Source organism: Alternaria ethzedia (assembly GCF_023757985.1).
Source record: "Alternaria ethzedia strain BMP 0044 chromosome Unknown scaffold_2, whole genome shotgun sequence".
In the NCBI taxonomy this organism is placed as follows: domain Eukaryota; kingdom Fungi; phylum Ascomycota; class Dothideomycetes; order Pleosporales; family Pleosporaceae; genus Alternaria; species Alternaria ethzedia.
Window position 1 is genome coordinate 1,211,351 of NW_026056195.1, and position 16,864 is coordinate 1,228,214.

At 52.9% G+C, this 16,864-nt stretch overlaps 5 protein-coding genes across 5 annotated transcripts; 2 read left to right on the plus strand and 3 right to left on the minus strand.

Annotated features, from left to right (window-relative positions):
- Nucleotides 1–1,070: 1,070 nt before the first annotated feature.
- J4E87_001204 (uncharacterized protein) lies at nucleotides 1,071–2,915 on the plus strand (the record flags this gene model as incomplete). Its single annotated transcript, XM_049372851.1, has 6 exons — nucleotides 1,071–1,265; nucleotides 1,319–1,985; nucleotides 2,044–2,212; nucleotides 2,272–2,300; nucleotides 2,365–2,417; nucleotides 2,469–2,915. The coding sequence occupies 6 exons, from the start codon at nucleotides 1,071–1,073 to the stop codon at nucleotides 2,913–2,915; spliced, it is 1,560 nt and encodes a 519-aa protein (XP_049237509.1).
- A 254-nt stretch (nucleotides 2,916–3,169) lies between these two features.
- J4E87_001205 (uncharacterized protein) lies at nucleotides 3,170–4,175 on the minus strand (the record flags this gene model as incomplete). The annotated part of the gene is made up of 2 exons (XM_049372852.1): nucleotides 3,170–3,401; nucleotides 3,460–4,175. The coding sequence occupies 2 exons, from the start codon at nucleotides 4,173–4,175 to the stop codon at nucleotides 3,170–3,172; spliced, it is 948 nt and encodes a 315-aa protein (XP_049237510.1).
- Nucleotides 4,176–5,872: 1,697 nt separating this feature from the next.
- On the minus strand, nucleotides 5,873–8,155 carry J4E87_001206 (uncharacterized protein; the record flags this gene model as incomplete). Its single annotated transcript, XM_049372853.1, has 3 exons — nucleotides 5,873–6,249; nucleotides 6,301–7,809; nucleotides 7,861–8,155. 3 exons carry the CDS (start codon nucleotides 8,153–8,155, stop codon nucleotides 5,873–5,875), a joined length of 2,181 nt encoding a protein of 726 aa, XP_049237511.1.
- Nucleotides 8,156–11,172: 3,017 nt separating this feature from the next.
- Nucleotides 11,173–11,982, minus strand: J4E87_001207 (uncharacterized protein; the record flags this gene model as incomplete). The annotated part of the gene is made up of 1 exon (XM_049372854.1): nucleotides 11,173–11,982. One exon carries the CDS (start codon nucleotides 11,980–11,982, stop codon nucleotides 11,173–11,175), a length of 810 nt encoding a protein of 269 aa, XP_049237512.1.
- A 3,232-nt stretch (nucleotides 11,983–15,214) lies between these two features.
- Nucleotides 15,215–16,446, plus strand: J4E87_001208 (uncharacterized protein; the record flags this gene model as incomplete). The annotated part of the gene is made up of 2 exons (XM_049372855.1): nucleotides 15,215–15,588; nucleotides 15,648–16,446. The coding sequence occupies 2 exons, from the start codon at nucleotides 15,215–15,217 to the stop codon at nucleotides 16,444–16,446; spliced, it is 1,173 nt and encodes a 390-aa protein (XP_049237513.1).
- Nucleotides 16,447–16,864: the final 418 nt, after the last annotated feature.

The following is a 16,864-nucleotide window of genomic DNA, read 5'->3' on the forward strand; positions in this document are numbered from 1 at the left end:
AGGCAGGTCGCATCGCTCGAGAGTGACTTGGGTTTGTATCCACAGGAACCGAGCGGATGGGTGCCCGCCGCCGCGCACGGCCCGAAGCGAGGTTGATGAGAGCAGTAGAGTACCGTCAACGTAGGAAACGATTGAACAGGTCTACAACCTACATTAACATCCATGAGTGAGAACATGCAAAGTAGGCGACCTGACTTCGATGTAGACTCCAAACCTGTTCAGGTAGACATCTTAAGTCCCTTAATATGCGAGAAGTGATGAATGAAGCTCGAGCGCGAAGCCCGGAAGGAAGGTGCAGTGATGATTGAAGCGACGGCGAAGAGCGGTTAGCGGTGATACTGCGCCAAGACCCCAATGAGGTTAAAGGCCCGGGCTAATTTCCATCAAGACCTCGGGAGGGTCAGGCCCGTGCCGTTGCTGTTCCCCCACCCGCACGGCAATGCTTCTTTTACGCCGCCTCAGATCCGAAGAAGACAAAGAGCTGCGAGCTGGAGCTACTAACGCCATTTGATGATGAGATTCTGTGTCTGTCGACAGGCGAGTTGTTGTGCCGCGCGCGCAAAGACACCAATCCTTCAAGTAGTGCTCTGCTACCTAGGCATCTCTTCTACTGCTAGAGTGCGATTGTCGAGCCTCAATAGTACCTAGGTAATATCGGCTAGCAATCTATATGTTGCTAGGAGAGAATGGGGAGGGCTGTTAAGAGGGGACCTGGAAGTAAAGAACCCTGTCAATGCACATCCAAGGTAACATTCGAACGCAGCTTCCACCCCAACGAACTGTTTTAGACACCTCGCGTCGATGCAGACTTGCGGCGTAGGCATCCTGCGATCCCCACTGTCTCTTTGGCGACTGGCTAGGTCTGCTCTCGGAGCTTGACTACATGAGTCAAGTTGGAATCCTGAGATACGCCCGGGCATGGGACGTAAACAGGAAGTATACTGCAGCTCGCTTCGCAGATGTCAGGATCTATGCCGCTCAACAAGAGGTCGGCTCTAAAGATCGTATGTGGTCAGCCCCAGGATAAAACCTCCGAACCTCATGTCCAGTGAAATCCCTTACCACTCACAATGCTTCGTACTTTAACGGTTTCCCACGACCACGACGCATCTCTACGACCCCCTTCTCGTTCCATCGATATGGACAAAGATGCGGCGCTTGTCACGACGACCGTTCCAGATTATCACGATGGACTACGGGAGAAGACGGATAAACCCAAGGATGACACTCTCCCCTCAGGTTCCTCAAGTAGTGGCGGGTTCCAAGTAAGTCCCACTGATCCATTGCTCAAAGATTGGCCAGCTAACTGCTCTCTCAGCGCTACATAAACCAACTCGCCATTAACAACTTTGGCTTCACACTTCAAGTAGCATGGGAGGCTGTTGGCCTGTCATTCCAGCTTGCATGGCTGAATGGTGGCCCTGCCGCGCTCGTCTGGGGATCTATGATCGCTGGCGTCGGTTCTACCCTCGTCGCTACAGCTTTGGGGGAGATGGCCTCCATGGACCCCACCGTAGGTGCACAGTACAGATGGTCAGCGCGCTTCGCTTCATTCGCTCCCGAATTCTGGGGTTTTATTCAGGGTTGGATCACAGTCATTGCCTGGATTTGCAGCTGCGCCGGTGCCTTCTCCTTCATGTCGAATACTTTATCCGGCTTGATCATCTTTAACAGCCCAAGCTACGAACCAAAGGCCTGGCACTCGACGGTGTTCCTGATCGCCTTCCTCATTGTTCCGCTGGTTCTCAACCTCTACTTGCGAAAAATCATCAACTATTTGGAAACGATCGGTGGTATTTTCCACGTTGTCTTCTTCGTTGCCATCGTTGCGACACTCTGCACGCTTGCGAAGCGCAGTACACCCGAATACGTCTTCATGACCTTGCACACAGACGCCGGTTGGGAAAATCCCGGTGTCGCATTCTCTATTGGCATGCTCGCTGTGGCATATCCCATCAGCAGTTTTGATGGTGTCCTCCACATGAGTAAGCTGCGCAACCCAACTAACTCAACCTCCAATCCCAGTGCTAACATAGTCCACAGTCGAGGAGACCAAAGAACCTCGCAAGCGGGTACCCAAAGCTATGATCTTGGCAACCTCTCTGAACGCAATCATGATGGTCGCCTTCTGTATCTGCTTGATGTTCTGCATTGGTGATGAAGAAGCCGTCGCGAAATCGATCTTGCCGATTACGGAGGTCTTCTACTCCGCGTAAGTGCACCACCTGGGAGGTGACACAGGTTGAATACTAACATGCTGCAAAAGCACAGGGTCGAAGGCAGCATCAACGGCAATGACGGTTTTGATGGGGCTTCAACTGATGGTTGGCAACTTTAACATCGTTGCATCCGTGGCTCGATTAGTCTGGCGATTCGCATCCGACAAAGGTCTTCCTTTTCACCAGCACTTCACCTACGTGAGTCTTGACCATGCCCGTAGTTATCGGATCAAACTGACAATACTCTAGATCCATCCGACGCTCCAAGTTCCAATACCCGCACTGTTCCTAGTTGGCTTCATATGTTGCCTTCTATCGCTCATCAACCTCGGTTCCGCAGCCGCCTTCAATTCGCTCATATCCCTACCTACCATCGCGCTATACGTATCATACCTCGTCCCAATCTCGCTATTCACGGCTCGTCAGCTTGCCGGTAAACACCCGAAGTACGGGCCCTTTCAATTGGGCAGATGGAGCATTCCGATCAAGCTCTGCGCCATTGTCTACTTGGTATACGTCATCATCTTTGTATCGTTCCCAGCATCAAGACCAGTGACAAGCTTGACAATGAACTATGCGCCACCGATTCTTATCGGGTTCATGGTCATTGCGATGGTGGATTGGTTCCTTAGGGGTCGCAAGAAATTTGAGGTACCTACAGCTGCACTCGAACATGGAGAGGATGATAGGCAGTAGGTATGCATGTTGGAGGCTGTATGGTGACATAGAATCAGAATTCGGCTCTGCTAGTAGGCGCAACCCGGTCTATTAGTAACGTTTGATCGATATTGATCCCTGGACGCCTTCGCAATGCCATATATCTCTCATGAGCTCTTCGCTAGCTAGCTGCACTTCATCAGCATGCCGTTCTGCAGTGGAACCCAGCTACGTTCTTACTCCTGTCTGAGCCGAAAAGACATCTCAGCCCACACGTTGGCCAAGCTGCAGCTCTAAACAAAGTAGGAGAACACCATCGCCACCAAACCCAGAGCGAGAGCACTAGGTGCGGCTCCCGCCATCGAAGCACCAGAAGCCTCAGGAACATTGTTCGTAGCCGCACCACCCATATACCACGACCCGATATCCGTCAACTCGCCGTCCTGGGTAAGCATCGCAGCGTTCGCGCCCACGTTGCTGACATCCGATCGGAAAGCGCCGAAATAGGAGTAGTGTGTGATGTTCCTGATACAGCATTAGCCAACATTATCACTGCCAGAAGCCACATGGGACGAATACTTACGGCCAACTATCAAAGCTCTGCGCGCTCATGTTATAGAAACTCTGCGTCTCCTCAAGCGGCTGATTCGGGTACCCATACTCCGTGACCCACACCGTCATGTTCGGCCACATCGTTGTAACGCGTCCAATATGGCTCATCATACCCTCAAAGTTGCCATACCAATGCACAGGGATAAAGTCGGGGTTACATCCGCCATCGCACTCGTTGAAGAAGTTCTCCAACCACTGCCATCCGGACTCTGCGCCTGTGACACCCGGTGCACCGAGTTTGATGCCGAGTTCCTTGAGCGGCTCGATTTCGGCTTTCCAGCGTGCGGCTGCGGTGGTGACGGCGAGGTTGGAACCGCCGGTGCTGTGGCCGCCGTCGGGCTCGTTGAAGCCGAGGACGGCGGTTATGTTTGCTCCGTCTTTGATCTGTTGCTTCACGGAGTCGAGGAAGGGAGTGCCGGTATCGCTGTCGCTGGCGCCCCAGAGCATGGGGACGAATTGCATGTCTGGGTTATCTTTGTAGGCAGACGAGGGGTCTTTTTGGTAGTTGTAGTACCATGTTGGAGGAGAGGGACCTGTTGTCCAGATCTTGTCGTCGTCGGGGTGGTCATCGGACGGGACGTAGACGAGACCGCGTTTTGACGATGTTGAGGCCGTGGATTGTGCGGTTGTGGAGGTTGTGCTCGTGAGCAGCACCGTGGCGGCGCTGAGGAGCGCGGTTCGTCGCATCTTTGCTGTGAGGTTTGTGTGGTGAAGTGCTCTCGGCCGTAACGACGTATGAAATTCGACTTTTTTGGAAGTGGACCTGGGTGTTCGGTACCAGCGATACAAAGATGGGCCGCGAAGGGGTCCGTTGCTGATAGTTTGGTTGTCGCTATCCAGGGACGCCTCAAGATACCTCTTTGCTTGTCGCAATGTGCAAAGACGAAGTAGACAACAGGAGGCGATCAGGTAGGGAACGAAGCAAGAGTACCTTCCAGAGAATTCCAACTCTTCTAGCCAGCTCAGCCACGAAAAAAATCCAAAGCTGTCAGGAGAAACCTCTAAAGCGAGTCGTTACGCAAGCCACAAATGCGCCTTTGCAACCGGGCCAAGGCGAGACAATTAACAAGCCGGGTATCGTAAACAGGTCCAGAAGTCCGGGAAAGAGAACAGGAAACGAACGATCAGTTGCACAGCGAGCGCGCTCCTTCCTAGATAGATACCCGTACGAGTCAAAGAATTGTTAGCTTCCAACGCCGTCAAACGTCATGAACTCAGGTACTTCAGAAAAAAAGATGCTTAGGTGCGCTACGAGGCTGGAGATAACAATATAACCCCACCGCCCACCCACGCTACACCTGCACCATGGCTGTTAGCATCTATCGAAAAGAGATAAACCGGCATCTTGGGAGCCGGCTAGATTGGTGCCGCGCCGCTCAGAAAAGCGTAGTGGCGTTGTGCTAGGTAGGTTTTGGAACCTTTGGTGACGCCTGCCGTGACGCAGGTACAAGCGCCCATAAGCCCGCGCCACAAAAGGGGACAAGGGACGACCCAAAGTAAATTCTCGGGAGATCGACTTTGCCGGAGGCGTTCGACGGGAAAAGCGTGGTTTTTTGGTGGGACGAGGGTGATGGGATAAGGATTTACATCGAGCGATCTGAGTGATCGGCAGGTACAAATCTGCGTCGGGCTGTCGAGAGTTTTGCGTCGTCTTTTTGTTCAGGTACTACATGTCGCAGCCCAGGCAAGGTACGTCGCTAGGATGTATTGGCTCAGGGGTGGCGCATGCGAAGTGTGTCCCAACATTTCGGGGCTGCAGCGAGTGTTCAGCTGGCCGGCTGGGTAGCTCTCTGCCTGCAGGGCTTATCGGCGGAAGTTAAGATCGCACGTGCTCTGGACGATTCCCGGCCAGGTGCCGCCGAGCCGCGTGTAGTAAGATGTCAAGACATGGCATTCTCTGGGCAGACATCACTCACAACCACGGAGGTACATGAAACAGCGATATAACAGTTGGGTATTGGTATTTACATCTTTCGCTACATCCTAGTTCACATTGCCGTTCCCATTCCGTTTCCAACTCCCCTCACTCCATCCCTTTTTCAACCTTCTTCTCCTTCACTCCACCTTGACGATATAGCAGAAAAGATAGTGGTATGTGTGCGCGAGCCCCAGGCTTACCGCTTTGCATGAGATTACAAGAGCTTGTATCAGATCTTTCTTTACACAAAAAAACTCGATGAACACAAGGAAAGATTCGTAAATACACAGACGTGGGGCGCAGGTATGGCCCGGTCCGTGTGCGGGAGATAGATGACTGAGGATATGGTTTGATCGCTCTATGGTTTGTCAAATGCGACCACCGCGATGCAGACATAGGAACAAAACAAATAGGAGATTATGCCTAGATGGCGAGATGTTTCGCTTCTTTAGGTCTTCGCTCTGGCTTAGTAGGCATAGGGACCAGGAGGGCCTCGTGGTTGTTGAGGCTGCCATGGCGCGTTGGCCACGTAGCCGGGTGGTTGGTGGAAGCCAACATCCGCCTCGCGCCCTGGACTGCTTTCGCGACTCAAGCTCCGCTCATGCGTTGCTGTGCGACCGAATGTGGATGCATCGGCGAGCAAGTGTCCTTGATCGTCACCGAATGAACGACCACCGGGACCGTTGTATGCGGTGTTCTGATCCGCGAGAGGAACGCGGTCGTAGCCGGCGGTGCGGGGACCGAACGGCGATGGAAGGGAGGTTCGCTTGTACTCTTGGGGGTCCATGAGTAGCGAGTTGCGTGCGTCGAGAGGAGTAAGGGTGTCGAGGTCACGAGCTTTCTCTGCAGGGGCTGTTAGATGGTGTTGACAAGCAGGGGGTGGAGAAGACTTACCAGCTGCCTTTCTCTTCTTACGGTGAGGGTTCTCCTTGCAGCAAATTATGATCGCGTTGACTGCAATGAGGATAGCAAGAACACCAGTGAGGGAAGCCTGCACAACGACGAGGACCAGACCGGTGACGGTCTTAGTGGTCTGGCTCATGCCAAGTTCTTCGACGAAGACCAAAATGCAGACGACCGACAAGACGCGAACGACCGAGATGGTAATGTTAATCCAGGTGCTAGACTTGAGCGTGTACGGACGAGCCCAGAGAAGCATGACAAGGAGAAGCGACTCGACGATGAGTTGGCCGGCAGCCTGTGCGAGACCGTGGCCATCTGCTCCTGCGATAACGCAACCACGAGCGAACATGAAGATGATGGCCGGTACGAAGATCCACCAGTAGCTCTTCTTGTAGTTCTCGTAGAACATGCTGTACTTGCGCCAGATCTCTTTGTCTTCGTAGAGAGCGTCGGGCTTTCCCTCCATCTTCTTGAACTTGTCCGCAGTGCTCCAGATCTTCCAGGTGAAGAAGGCCAACACTCCGGTGAATGCAGCTAGAGTGACACCAGCGAGTGTTTTGACAGCCCACGAGTCTCCGTTCTTGAACTGGTAGACACAGTAGAGAACCCAGATACCGTAAAGCAGGAGGATCAAGTTGGTAATCGTCTTGGCCAGAGTCCACCAGTATCGCTTACGGAAGCTTGTCAGTTTTTTCGGGAAGCTGCCAAATAGTGCCCATGTCTCCAGAATGACCTTGAAAAGGAGGATACCAACGGTGATGGCAGCGATAATGATGGCGAAGATGAGTAGCACTGTCATGAAGGCGTTACGGTCAGGAATGGTGTACTCCTGGATGAAGCCCTGCATGTCCTTTGCGTAGACAATGACCTTGTTGTCACCTCCCTCTTCGGCAGTATCGTTGACGTTCGTGTTCAATTCATCGCGAGCGAACAGGACGTCAAAGCTGCGCTTGGTCAAGGTCATGTTCTGGTCCACGTGTACGAGGGTAGCGTTCTTGAGAAATTCGACACTGCTCTGGGTGAGGTTGCCGCCGGTGCTCTTACGGAAGTTGTCGATGGAGTGCTGCATTCCCTCCCAGTAGATAAGACCGGTGCTAAAGGCAAAGTTCTGGGACCAGCTGCGGTATACACCAGGGACGTCAGCGCTCATCATGCCGTTCAAAGCCATGGCCTGGAACCATCCGATGACGTCGCCGAAGGTAGGACTGGACTGCGCCGCACCAGGGTGTCCAGCGCCAGCGAGCGAAGCCAGACCGGTAACAGCCAAGGCAGCTCCAGCAATTCCAGCGGCGATGTATTGTACTCCTGCTGTAGAAAGTGATTGTCCGTTGCTGACTTGAGAGGTAATACAGGCCAGGTCCTTGCCTCCATCTTTGGCCTTGAGCTGCATCCTGGCTTGACTGTCGATGTCGGGAATGTTGAAGGCGATGCTGGGGATTTGGGACATGATGCTGTCGGGGATGCTCTGCTCGCCCTGTGCGCCGAAGGTGCCCTTGGGAACTGCTACATGTTAGCTTGTACATTATGCGCATATCATCGCTATATGCGTACCTGGACATAGCTGGTCGACCTTGTATTCGCCATCGCAAGGGTCGAACTCTTTGTTGTACAACTCTCTACCGTATGCGTTTACAGTGAGGATTGCCATGACCTTCTGCTCAACCTCATTGGTGCCGGACACATCGAATTTGACCTTCTTGATAGAACGATCGAACTCGATGTTCAGCTTGTTGACCTTGATGTCTCCTGTGCCTTCCAGACAGGAGCTGAAACCGTTGGTCTTGAGAATGTCGGCAGCCAGTACGCTCAGTGGCGCGGATGCCAGTAATATGAAAGGTGCGAGCATGGCCGAGTATGTCGCGTGGGGCCTCATTATCGGTGTTGTGCGCCCGGGGGCGTTCTCGGGGTGCGGGTGTCGACAGCGAGCGACGGTCGCAGCAGCGAAGTGTCGGGCGACGTTGGTATGCGCGGGTGCTTGCTGACAAAAGCGAGTGTAGCAAAAGAAACAAGCGATAGATTAAACGGGGGTCGGCCGCAGGTTCAACCTTTCTCGTGCCTGATGGAAAGCGGTAAACAAAGGCAAGCGTCCAGAGGGAAGGCGCGTCGAGGGAGCGGCGAGCCAGGAAGAGGGTTTGGGGTCGAGTCGGCAGGTACGAGGGACGCAAAAGTGAAACGACTGACGAACGAGGGAGCGATGTGGTTGAAATGAGGACGAGGCGCTGAAGCCGGTAATCTGCCTCTCTTCTGAAACCGTGCGGCGACAGCCAAGGGGGTTCACTCCAATCAGGAAGGGACGCGCGGCGCTAGCCTCGATTAATCCCGCGATGGCGCAGTCGCTGGATCCGACGCTATCGAAGGATGATGGTTGTTGGGCCGCGTTCGAGAACACGATGGGATGCAGATGGGGTTGACGATGGGGAGCTGTCAGGGACTCTTGCGCGAGCTGGGGAAGGAATGCTTTTTATCGCTAGGTCATCACTATCTGCTGCTACTGCGAGACACGCTGCCCTCACACGCCAATACACCACTACTGTCGTATACTGGCAGCTGAAGACTGCTGCCGTGCAAGGCGGGCCTATCAAACTACCCCGGTCCGCTCGAGACCGTTGCCGTCGCCAAGTCAACCATCGTGTCATCGATGCGGAGTCGCAGAACTGCCTGAAGCTTCAAGGCGTGCACAAAGAGCTTATCTCGCCATCATCATCTCTTGTGCACACAAAATCACAGGAGTTCATCATCATCAAATTCACTTTGGTAGCCTCCGCCGATGACCCCATGAACGGCGCCAGCGTGGCTGTGCAACACCCCAGGCTGGTAAAAATAGATGCTCGGCCACTAGGTGAGAATTTGAACACTGCAGCTGCCCAAAGAGACCAAGTGCTGCATCGAGGGATGACGTTCCCTCGTATACTGTAGGCCCGAAATACTTTTGTTGTGGTTCAACAGTCTGCATCTGTCTTTGTTGCGATGACGGTACCCCTTTGAAAGGAGACAAACGTGCTGCAGTCAGAAGAGGAGCTTTTCTACACCTTCTGTCTTTGTGTTTGTGCTATGCGATCGGCGTCTGGTAGTTGCGCGGTCTAGAAACTTTGAAGGCTTCGAGACCGCGAGAGCTGCGTGATTAAGCCGATCACTAGCCCCAGCACCCGCCAGCCGTCACATCAGCCGTGGCCAGGCGCCCTCGTCATCTGCACAGTGAGACCACCAAGACCTACACAACAGCCACCACGGTTGCGCGCCACACTACAGCCAAGTGCAAACCTCACGAAGAGACGTCTTCACTGCTTTCATTGTCGGTTCGTTTTCCTGCTATCTTTCCCATGCAGGTTCGGGGGCCTAATCATCTGCCCATGTTGGTGCAATCTCACGTGCAATTTCATACGCCCGCCAGTATCGCTCCTTCACTACCTGGGTATAGCGCTCTGGATTATACCTCTCATCTCCGTTCCGTCGGTCGCAACAGATCGGGATGATCTTTGACGAGATGATGGCACCGATGACCGTCAACTGAGATGCATTCTGTCACGTGAGCTAGCGACCGAGGTCGTACCTAGGTACCTTCCTCTTACTGATCACACCCTGCTGCTGCGCTTCTACACGCGCTATCCCTTACAACCACTTAATCACCGCGAACTTCAATAAGGCAGAAATCTGAAGCCTCATCTCGTCAAGTGCCTACAGCGGCATAAACCCAGCTGGAAGCTCCTTCCCCTCAACCCACGCTACAACAGTCTCCGCCCAAAGCCGAGGATTCTGCCTATTCCAAGGATGCCTCATATCCGGATGCGTATAGGCAAGAGTCAAAGTGTTGTTCTCTTTTCCAATCTTGACGAGTTTGCGAGCAGCCACCGGGCTATCGTTAGACGGAACCAGCCCACCCTTCCCAGCGACAATGATCAGGGTTCGTGCAGACCATGGGTGCAGTCGCGCCGCCGCGCTGTCGCTTTGCGCGATCTGTGTGCAAAGCGATAATGAAGGAGTGTTTGTGCGGCGGAGATCTGTACCGTCCATGAGCCAGCGAATCCAAGGTCGTGGGACAGCATTTTCCATGCGATTGGAGGCCGGAGCAGGTAAGGTAGTAGCGGAGCTTTGGAAACAGGCGCTTCGCTGTATCCAGAAACGAACAACGACGCAACGACATGAGGGTAGTTCGCAGCAAGGCAGACTGCGATCGAGGCACCGAGACTGTGGCCAACAACGTGGGCTCGACCGCCGATAGCTCGTGCCTCTATCAGACGCGCGATATGCTCTGCAGATGTCTCGACAGTGAACGGTATGTGCGATGATTGACCGTGTCCAGGATAGTCTGGTAGAAGGAGATGGTAGTCATGCATGTAGGGTACCACCAGTTCCCAGTCGTGAGCGTCTACAAAAGCGCCGTGTATGAACAGAATGGTGCAGTTGCTGTCTCTGTTGACGGACATATGCCAGAGGAGGGGATTTGTGTCATCCTGGGCACCTTCTTGCGTTCGTTGGGTGGCCATTTGCAACCGCCCTCCAAAAGATGGCTATCGTCAAATAAGAGTTATGATGTGAAGATGGAGGTGTCGTTGACCAACTCAAACCCAGAAACGCGTCATCGCCGCCATCGCCAAAACACCTCCGATGTGGCGTAAAGATACTGAGAGGCGTTTTGACCAGCCAATGAGTGATGCTACAGGCGGTACGCAGTAAGCACGGTGGTTCTAGTGCTTACGCAAATGCAGCCATCACTATCATCATTCAGTATCGGATGTAACATCTCTGGCTTTATAAACCGCTTCCTGTTGCGTCTGGTATAGCTAATGACCTTACATTTCAGGCCTTCATGGTTGAGCAGCCATATATGTAATCTCCATCGACAACTGTCTTGTAGATACTCAACTATACTGAAGGCCATTTATACGACATCCATTTCTCCAGCGTACGATTCCACCCACCACTTCCAAGCTGAATGTGCACAAACATATCCAGATACTGCTTCCACACAACATCCCTTCCAACCATATACCCCAACTCTTCAAACGTAAAAGTCGCATTGGGGTTGACGATGCATAGTACGTCAGGATGCAACCGAACCTGCAACTCAACCTCGATGACATCGCTAATCATCGCATCGGCATCGCCGTCCATGACAGCTTTGTAAACAGCATTATTGTCCTGCACTAACACGATAGTCGCGGCCTTCAAATTTGCGCGATCAAATGCTTCGTTCGTGCCACCCGGATTGACCGCAACTTTGACACCAGCAGTATCAATAGCCTCCAGAGACGAGAACTTTTCTAGATCTGCGCATCGCACGCAGGCCGCCTTACCCACGCGTTGGATCGCAGTAGAGAAGAAAACCTTCTGTGCGCGGGCCAAGGTGATGCTAACGCCGCTCATCGCAACATCAAACTTCTGTGCTACGAGGTCCGTTGTGATGTTCGCCCAGATGGTAGGAACAAACTCAACTGGACGTGGGAGGCCGAGGGAGTTGGAAAGCGACTGCGCCAAGTCGATGTCGGCGCCGATGTACGTGGTGTTGATGGCTGGTGTGGCAGGCAGTGCGGTTTGGTTTGTTACTTTGTAGGAGAAGGGCTTGTAGTCTCCGGTTGTGCCGACTTTTAGGTAGCCGCGTGCCAGGATTTTGTCGAGGATAGATGTGATGTTGCTGTATGACGTTGGTGTTGAGTAGCTACAGGACATGAGCATGATGAACTGAAAGATTGCGGGTATAGCATTACTTAGAAGAGTATTCCGCGTCATACTCGTTGTTTCCACTCGAAGCCGCGGCGAGAGAGTTGATGAGCAAGGAAGCTGCGACGAGCACCGAGGTAGGGTTCACCATTGTGACGAATGTTTTGAACCGCCGATATTCAACTCACAACGAAGATCGTGAAAACTCAAGGGAGCACCTTATACAAGGAAAAAACTAAACAGGTGCAGAGCCTACATTAACGCTAAGTTATCTATCTTGTAGGGTTTTAAGTTGATGTAGGCTGCAGGCCTGTTTAGTTTTTTTCTTGGTTGGCGTGGGAGCTGGCACGTAGTTATACTAATCTCCGATCTCCGCAATCTGGATGCTGACAAGCTCCGCCCAGCCTCCAGTAGATCCTCCGTAGCTCGAAATTCTTGCCATGCTGAAGATAGGTATCCGGGTATCGTAATCCGCTAAATACCAGTCCACAATTGGGAGAACATACGACTGACTAACGAGACTAGTCACAGACTCGATTCTTGACACTAAGCATCCGCGACGTTTAATAGTACAGTATCTTGGGTCGTGTCTTGGCAGGGCACGAGCGATGACGGGGTGTTGTAATCGGCCGACGAAGGCCCGCTCCGGACTTTGATACGAGATAGACATGAACATTGCTGATCGTATGACTGTCCATTCCGGTGTCGCACGTGAGCATTGCCTGGATCTTTGGTTTGACCTGCACTAGATGCACTAGTGAACATCTTGATGTCCATCTAGTTCCCTCGCCTGCAGGAGGATATCAGCGTGTGCCAGCTATGGTCTCAAAAGCTCTCGGGTTGTAGCGAAGAGTAAGCAACCGTGAGGCCCATTCTCTACTAAATTCTCATCAATATTGCAATTTGTGCCTGAATACCACCCTCATTCTTCCACATACCACCATATATATAGCTAGTCTTCTTGCTAAACCTTTGAACCTGTTAGAAGGTCCCCCAAAGCTTGGATTGCATCCCAGTCTTCGGCTTGTTGTACATATTTGCTCATATGTTGTGCTTCTCCCAGCCACTGGTTCCACGCGTTAGTCGTTGGCACCCATTCCCTTGCCCAGTCAGTCTTTTTTGTAGTGAAGATGGTTGTCCAAAGGCATTTTGTCCAAGTTTCATGTTCGATGATTTGAGGTGGATCGATTTCCAGATCGATGTGCCATGACAAGCGAAGCGGGAGAATTGCGGCGATCCAATACAAAAGATTTAAGACTGTGTTTGTGGCAGCAAGTGCTGCTTTCATTGTCCATACGGCATTACCGAATAGTACAATGGAGCCCACAAGGGTAAGTCCACCCACGGTCCCGCTCAAGCCGCGCCCCGTGAAGGAGCTGACCGCGTATTCGATGTAATCAGGAAGGAAGTAAAGAAGACGCGCGATCTCCTCGTCGCATTCCACAACCGTGAAGGATCCGTTTGGGGATTTGATAACGACCGTTCCTGGCGGTGACTCAGCACGTTTCGTTCTATATATCGGAAACCTTGGCGTCCACCGCATCCCGACACAGAGTAGAGGTGTGGTAAAACTCATGACCAGGATACCAGTAAGTGCGACTGCATCCCCAAGCACAAGAGCCCATGCCGCCAGTCCGAAGCTCAATGCGCAGCTGAAGACAGCGATTACGTTCATCGGCCCGAACAATCTTCGTCGAAGTGGACATCTTCTGAAACTTCCATCTTCGATTTCGGGATCCCACCGTATCTTCACTACACGTGTCGTGAATGGCGGTAGCTCAGGCCCATCCGTGTATAACATCCGACCGAAATAGTGTAAGCCAGGCCTGGTTTGGCCTGGATAAATCCCTACCACCGGTGTATCCTCTTCGGTTTCGAGTTTCCTTGGTCGTCGCGCAAGGAGACCCTGAGGCGCGGGTATCAGTCGTGGTAGGAAGCACGTCCACGACATGCAGATCTGCTGGCTGCAAGCTTCGATGTTATGCTCGCCTAAGAAGGCTAGGATGTTGACGACGTCGAGGCTCCAGTCATCGCGCAGTTTGGGGAACGTGATATCGATCATGCTGAATTCTGCTTGTAATGTCGACGTCTCGCAAGATGCGAATGGCGAGTCGACAGATAATTTGAACAGGAGCACGACAGATGCTGGCCCCTATGTTACAGTTAGGTTTTATACTGGTTCAGCCGCACGAGGGGCGTCATGCATGGCTTTGGGGCTGAGTTGGTGGGCGTCAAGGCTGAGTAGGTAGGCTCAGCTGAAGCCACCTACTTATGCTCGTTGCCTAGGTAGGTAGGCGTGTCAACCTGACGGACCTCGGGAACCTTGGAAGGATCGAAATGCATATCTGAGCTTTCTGTGCACTGAGATGCCTAGTTCTTGCGAATCAAGTAGTCGCACCAATGCGATGCCCGCGAGGTGTTTTACGGTGATAGAGTGACAAGACCGCTAATCAATCAGCCACGGCCAGACTCATGCTGGCATCGATCTACAAACCCCGCTAGTGGAAGGTCCGTGCCTGCCACACGGTCCATCCGCTCTGCATCTCAAAAGATGTGAAAACCATTGAAGAGTCATGAAAATTGCTACAAGGTATCCTCTCGTTGACTTCGATCGTAATTCAAGGCTTCGTTGCATGCATCGCTGCCCGTACTCGAACCCGCTTTCGGCCGGAAGATACCTAGGTATCAGATGGGGAGATTGGAACGGCAAGGTCCCGAGGTCCTCGTGGCTACAGAAGACTAGCGACCAGCCTGTCTCCCGCTCCCCACAACATCTCGACTCTCAGTCGCAAATTATACTGCCATTATTGCGCCTTTCGTCCTCGCCTGCGCTCCCTGAATGTTAGGGTCTAAAGACGACGAGAGGTCGCCAACTTTAGGCCCCACTAGCAGGTTTTGCTGGCCGTTGATTCGAGCGAACGAAATCCTCCGCCTCCCGTAAACTTCCTACCCCAAGGCTCCATCTCCACCTTTGCAACGTCACTTGCGGAGAGTGGTTCTTTGCCTTCCCTTTCCAGGAACCGTTACCCATCTCAGACTACCCGACCGGACGGATCGTGGTTCGCGACAAGGGTTTCGCTGTAAGGGCAGCATGAGGCGCCATTCGCTCACACCTGGCACACAAGATCTGCCCAGGCGCGAGAGACAGATCCGCATCATAGACGGATGGCGGTATGCTATATAAGACAGGGAGGTTTCCCAACCATCACCGAGGTTTATCTCCGCACCAGCTCGCCTTCTACCCAAAATGTCCTCCACTAAAGCCAGCCTCACGGCTCTCGCCTTAGGGTTCTCATCTCTCTTCACCCCGGCCTTTGCCGCCCCTTCGCCATCCTACAACTCGCCCAAACCAGTTAAAGACCCCTACTTCAGGGATTACTGGCCCGCGCCTCGCAAGATCACAGGTCAGGACTTGAACGGTACCCTTGGTGGTGTCCACATCCACGACCCAAGTATTGTGCTCGGACCAGACGGCCATTACTACTCATTCTCCTCTCATGGCTTGGCAACCACCTCCCGTGCTTCGAAGAAGAACAGCCTGGAAGGGTACTGGGAGGTTGTCGCTCAAGTTCTGGAGCCGCCTGGCAGCATTGATGATCCCGCTCAGGCAAACCGTCTTTGGTAAGAGGCAGCTACTTTGCAAATACAATAAGGAGTTGTGTACTAACACTATAATGCAGGGCCCCGGATGTTCACAAGGTCGGAGATACCTATTACTGCTACTACACCGTCTCCGACTTCGGTGTCTCAGAGTCCTTCATCGGGCTGGCCACCTCGAAAACGTTAAAGAACGGGTCCTGGACTGACCACGGCATGGTCGTGTCTTCCAATAGCACCGACGCTCCATTCCCGCTGAGCAAGACCAACACCATCGACGCGGCTTTCATCCAAGACGCCAAGACCGGCAAAAGCTACCTCTCCTACGGCTCCTGGTGGGCCAATCTCTGGCAGTTCGAGTTGACCAAGGACCTCAAATCCGTCAAGATCCCTACTGCCCGTCAGCTGAGCTATACCTACGATCCTGCGCTACCGACTAAGGAGCAGGCGTACGCGAACATGTCTCTTTCCTGGGGCGGCGCATCCGCCGAAGAGGCCCCGTATATCAACTACAACAAGGAGCAAGGATTCTACTACCTCTGGTACTCAGCGGGCCTGTGCTGCGGCTACAACCCTGCTGCGCTGCCACCACCTGGAGCTGAGTACACCATTTTTGTCGGCCGCTCAAAGTCGCCCCGCGGACCTTTCGTGGACCGCAATGGGAAAGATCTCGCCGAGGGCGGCGGAAGCATGGTATACGGCAGCCACGGCAATACCTACGCACCCGGAGGACAGGCGGTGATTTCCGACTACCGCGGAAGCGATGTGCTGTACTACCACTATGTGAACACGACATTTGACCCGCTGTACCGAGACAACTTTAAGTTTCTGGGATGGAATCCGATCAAGTACGTCAAGGGATGGCCGGTGTTGCAAAAATAATTGGAGGAAGGACATGGACTTCAAAAAGACTATGTATGATAAATGAGAAATGGGTATAATATGAGCAACCGAATTTACTGGTCTTCCTACACTGTGTCACCGACTAGACCTTCCAAAATTACAATGGCAAGAGCGGTCTGATTGCAGCGGGGACTAGCGCCCAATCTCGTAACCCTCCACCATTCCCACAACCTCGCCTATATACTGTCCGCCACCAATCTATTACTTCACATACGACCATAGGACACTGAGAATTAGGCTTCCCGTCCGCTCAGCCATATACAAGCAGTGTACCGGCGGATTAGTAGTTAGGTGGGTGACCACTAGCGAATCCCCGCTGTTGTATGTTTTTGCCTTCTTTTTGCCCATGCAGCATCGCCAACACCACCCCGTTCAAGCGAGGGAGCCTCGCATCTCT